The 4,627-nt window shown below is 30.3% G+C and overlaps 1 protein-coding gene across 1 annotated transcript; it reads right to left on the bottom strand.

Annotated features, from left to right (window-relative positions):
• Positions 1-640: 640 nt before the first annotated feature.
• LOC125873019 (myb-related protein 306-like) lies at positions 641-3,026 on the bottom strand. Its single transcript, XM_049553861.1, has 3 exons — positions 2,710-3,026; positions 2,448-2,577; positions 641-1,967 (listed from the first exon to the last, which is right to left on the bottom strand). Exons 1-3 carry the CDS (start codon positions 2,840-2,842, stop codon positions 1,085-1,087), a joined length of 1,146 nt encoding a protein of 381 aa, XP_049409818.1. The 5' UTR covers positions 2,843-3,026; the 3' UTR covers positions 641-1,084.
• Positions 3,027-4,627: the final 1,601 nt, after the last annotated feature.

Raw genomic sequence — 4,627 nt, 5'->3', positions numbered from 1 at the left:
GAGGAGTAACACATTGACTTGCTTATTAATCACTCATCCACAACACATGATTAAATGCCTTTCTGACTCATGGCATCTTCTCTCATTCAATGTGATTTACTCACTTATACATCAGTATAGTCTTAGGGGTAAAACTTCTATGCAAAAGGAATTGCTATATTAGAGCTCACCAAATAGCTTTAGCTTTGTAAAATAATTTTTACGCTATCAAAAATTATTAGTAATTTTAAACATGTTATGACAAATTAAGGTATAATAGTGTATAAACTTTTTATCGATGTACATAAGTTAAATCGTGTGCGTTTAAGTACCCTAGCTTTACCGACAAGATTTAAGAAAATTAACGAAGGTTCAGAAAGTCAAAAACAACACCTAATTGCTCGGTGCATTTTTCATTATGTGGTGATGATGGAACTACTAATTATTAATGGATTGCGATAGATCCATGATGTGACTTCATCAATCATGCATCATTTATCTATGTTGAGGTCCATGGAAATGAAAGAGTTTCACACAACCTTACCCGTATCTTATAAGGGTGAGAAAATTGTTTTCGATAGACTGTCAAAAGAAAAATTACTAGACAACAAAAGGGGAACATTGATGAACAACGAGAATTCATATAACTGACCTCAATTTAAATATTTGTAACTGAGGATTTTTCATATAGAAGTCAGGTTTACACAAAAAATGAACCCAAAATACAAACAATTGAAGCAGCTCTTAAAAGAGTATTGGGGGAGGGTTCATTATTTACCTAGCTACTTAATACATATGCAAGTTTCAAAGTTACATGGAATATACACTTTATGTTCTTGCAAATATCAGAGTTTAGATCTGCTCTGGCTATATATAAAGTAAAGTACTTAAATAAAACCTATGGAGTCCAAATCCTAACAAGTAGTACCAACTAATTAAAATAACCCCAAACTGTGCTATGTTGTTTTGAAGAAATATTTACTACTCCCTACGTTTCAATTTATCCGTCTTACTTATTTTTTCTTAAACTTCATGCCTATTCAAATTAAGGCAGATAAATTGAAACGGAGGGAGTACTAGTAAACTATATTTCTCTTTGTTTTCTTCAAAACAAATCAGTAGTTTCAGCTAAGGTCATTCCCATTCCCATTCCCATTCCCATTCCAATTCCCATTAACTGATCTTCTTGTTCAGCTTGTGCATTAGCATCATCAAGCAACCACTTCTCCAGCATAGTTAAAGGCACTTGTTGTGTCTCCATATTTTGCTTACTCTCCTCTTGAAAATTCCCATTTTCTGGCTTGAAATCAGGCAAATTTGGCTTGCTTTCAACTTGAAAAATCCCAGCATTATTATTATTGTTATTCTCAGGTGTACTGAAATTACCACCCTCATCGACCGATACGGATTGCGAAACATCCGAATTATTAGATGAATTAAAACTAAAGAGAGAGTCCAAACCTTGTCCAGGAGTAACATTTACCGTCCCTTCGCTAGGGCTAGAACTTGAAACTGCACCAATTGATAAATTGTTGTTCAAGGAGGACATTTGAGTAATTTTCGAGTTATTTGACGAGGTCGATTTGGGTGAATTTTTCATCCAATTTTGAAGCAACTTAGCAATGTTTTCAGCACTTGAAGCATAAGTAGTAGTAGATGTTTGAACTGATGTTGGTTGTTGATCCTGATCATGATCATGATCAGGAGGGGGATTATTATTATTAGTATTATTTGGAGTAGTATCAAGTGATAAAGCATCACAAAGAGCTTGTTTAGCAGTGTGAATGTCTGTTTGAAGCCTCCTTTCCCATTGTCCTTTTGAGATTTTTGATTGAGATGATGATGATGATGCTGAAGTTCCCTCTTGATTATCATCATGACCTTCAACCTTCTTATTATTATTAAGCTTCTTTTTTAAATGAGTGTTCCAGTAATTCTTGATATCGTTGTCTGTTCTTTGCGGAAGGTATGAAGCTATGGCTGCCCATCTACACCCAAAAAAAAACATAAATCTTAGTTTCAATATAAGAATTTAAGATCTTACCCCAATAACAACAAAATTAAATATAAACACCACCTAAAATAGAAATCAGCGAGGAACAAATTTTGCAGCTAAACAAAAAATCTCATTAATGATTCTATTTAGCAATGAGTTATCAAAAAATATATATTAGCAGTGAGCAATTTAACAACGGATCAAAAAAACAACAACAAAAATTCATAACTAATTTCAAATTTTCATGTTAGAAAGAAAAAAGTTCCGATTTAGTCGTGGAAAGTGAATAAACACGTGTGACACTTGACTCAATATATTTATGTCAATTCCCCTTTTGTGCCTAAAAAAAATGAGATTTTTGCCGAATTCGAGTTTGCTTCACTAATAAGTATAAAACTAATAAAAAAAAAACTGGATCTAGCCCTAAAAAAAGAAAAAAGAAACTATTTTTAAGGTTTTTTTTTTTTAGTACCGATTGCCAAGAAGAGCTTGAAGGTGGATGATCATTTTTTCTTCATGTTCAGTGAAGTTCCCACGTTTGATCCCCGGCCTGAGATAATTAGTCCATCGGAGTCTACAACTTTTGCTGCATCTTAGCAAACCTGAAAAAAAATGATCAAATTAATTGATTATTCAAGAAGATATGCCATGGAGCTGCAAAAAAATTAATTACACATATTTAATGTTTCCAACCTACCCAAAAGAAAAGCAAAAAAAAAGAAAAAAAAAAGTACCAGTATTAGTTGGAATATTTCTCCAGTTTCCAGGACCATGTTCTTGAATGTATGAAACCAAAATGATATCTTCTTCTGGTGTCCATGGTCCTTTTTTCACCCCAGTTTTTTCACAACAAGGTGGCCTTCCCATTTCTAAAATCAAAACAAACAATCTTCTTTGATTTAATTCAACAAAAAAAAAGGACTTTGATTTTCTTGAATTGTTTTTTTTTTTTCTCTAGCTATGTTTATAGGACATAAGTGAAACAACTTGTATGAAGAAATATTTAAGACAAGGGTCTAAACAAGAGAGGGGTCCTTGTCTATATATATAATAAAAAATGTGTTGTTACACTAGCTGATGAAGAGAAGGGTAAAAGTGGCTAAACTTTAAATAGTCAAAACTGGACAGCACTTAGCATTTACTCTTTCGCTTGTGAAAAAAGAAGAAGAAAAAAAGTCAAGCTGTTTATTTATCTTTTTCTTATTCACTAAACCACGTGGCAATCATCCTAATTGACGATATTTATGACGCATTATTAACAAATTTAAATGAAGTTCATTTTTGTTTACAAATATTTATCTTGTATGTACTCCATATTGGTTCATTTTTACTTCTTCATTTTATATTTTTACACTTAAGAAATAATAATTGATATAAATATATTCATATTTATTTACAATATAATCTTAGATTTAGGAAATAATTTGAGGGATAAGTAATTACTAGTAATAGTAAAATATGAAAATGAATATATTTTTTTGATATGTTAGAAATGACAAGAAAAAATTGAAAATGTATTTTTATTATAATAGACAAATAAAAGTGGAAAAGGAGGAAGCATATTGCAGTGCATACCAAGTGAATTTTTTCCCATACAATTAATGGATTGTAAGAACATTAATAATGTAAAATGTCATTTATATTGTTAGTGAAGTTAAAATTAAAACGAATTGAGATGGATATAAAAGAAGTGTTCAATTATAATTTTGACATATCTATATATCAATAGAAATTAAGAGTCACGTGGTGTTTAAAGTCTAAAAAGAGAAAAAACGAAACAAGATAAAAAGTATACACGGTTATTGTTTAGTAATTTCAAACGTGATTAGGACAATACATGCATATTAAATTGGACCAGAAAAATGTTAAAGGCGATGATTATTTTGGCAGCCAATTAGGATATTCATGTACTCTTCTTAGTTGTTACATAAAAATGTCACTTCAATTAAAAAAAGGACCACTTAAGATCATTGGCAAATTTAATTATCAACTTTGTTAGATTAGGTTAATATAATTTAAGATGACTTTGAATTGTAGTGACTTCATTAGTCATCCTTCAATAATAAATAAACCTAAATCGTCCTATTATTATTGATCGGACTTGCAATTAACTATTAATCAACTTTTTTTTGCTTATATAAATCAGGAAAGATACCTGAAGTCTAACTTGTACCTCAGAATTAATCCTTGACAATGTGAGGATGAGTTGTATAAACATTTAATTTCTAGCTACATTTGCTTCTTGTAATAATTTCTAGGTCCATTATTTTAAAAAAAAAATAGACACTTCGATTAATGGTAGGATTAGCACTTGACCTATGCAAATTCAATCAATTTAAAATGTGGGCTAATTTATGTCAAGTATGTATTTCAAATTGATTCATCAGAAATCTTATTAAAACATTTACATATTTCTTTTATTTTGTTTGATATGTTATATATATAGCTATAGTAAATTGAAGAAGGAATTTTTTTTTTTTTGGTTAGTTTTGTTTGGTAATTAAGAAATGGAACAAAAAAAATTAAAACTATTAAGAATTGAATGATTGAATTATGATATATGGTTTAGCATATGAAAACATATATTCGAACTTTGATCGAAATTGTTGTAACAATTCAAAATTTTGGACAGGACCTTTTACCCTCCTGCAC

Source organism: Solanum stenotomum, chromosome 8, assembly GCF_019186545.1.
Source record: "Solanum stenotomum isolate F172 chromosome 8, ASM1918654v1, whole genome shotgun sequence".
Classification (NCBI taxonomy): domain Eukaryota; kingdom Viridiplantae; phylum Streptophyta; class Magnoliopsida; order Solanales; family Solanaceae; genus Solanum; species Solanum stenotomum.
Note: the sequence above shows the minus strand (reverse complement) of the source record. Positions and strands in the feature narration are given on the sequence as shown.

Coding starts and splice junctions, on each gene's coding strand:
- LOC125873019 (XM_049553861.1), bottom strand. CDS start 2,842: ATGGGAAGGCCACCTTGTTGTGAAAAAACTGGGGTGAAAAAAGGACCA. Junction 2,578..2,709: donor AAATATTCCAACTAATACTG/GTACTTTTTTTT, acceptor ATTTTTTTTCAG/GTTTGCTAAGATGCAGCAAA. Junction 1,968..2,447: donor CAAGCTCTTCTTGGCAATCG/GTACTAAAAAAA, acceptor TTTTGGGTGTAG/ATGGGCAGCCATAGCTTCAT.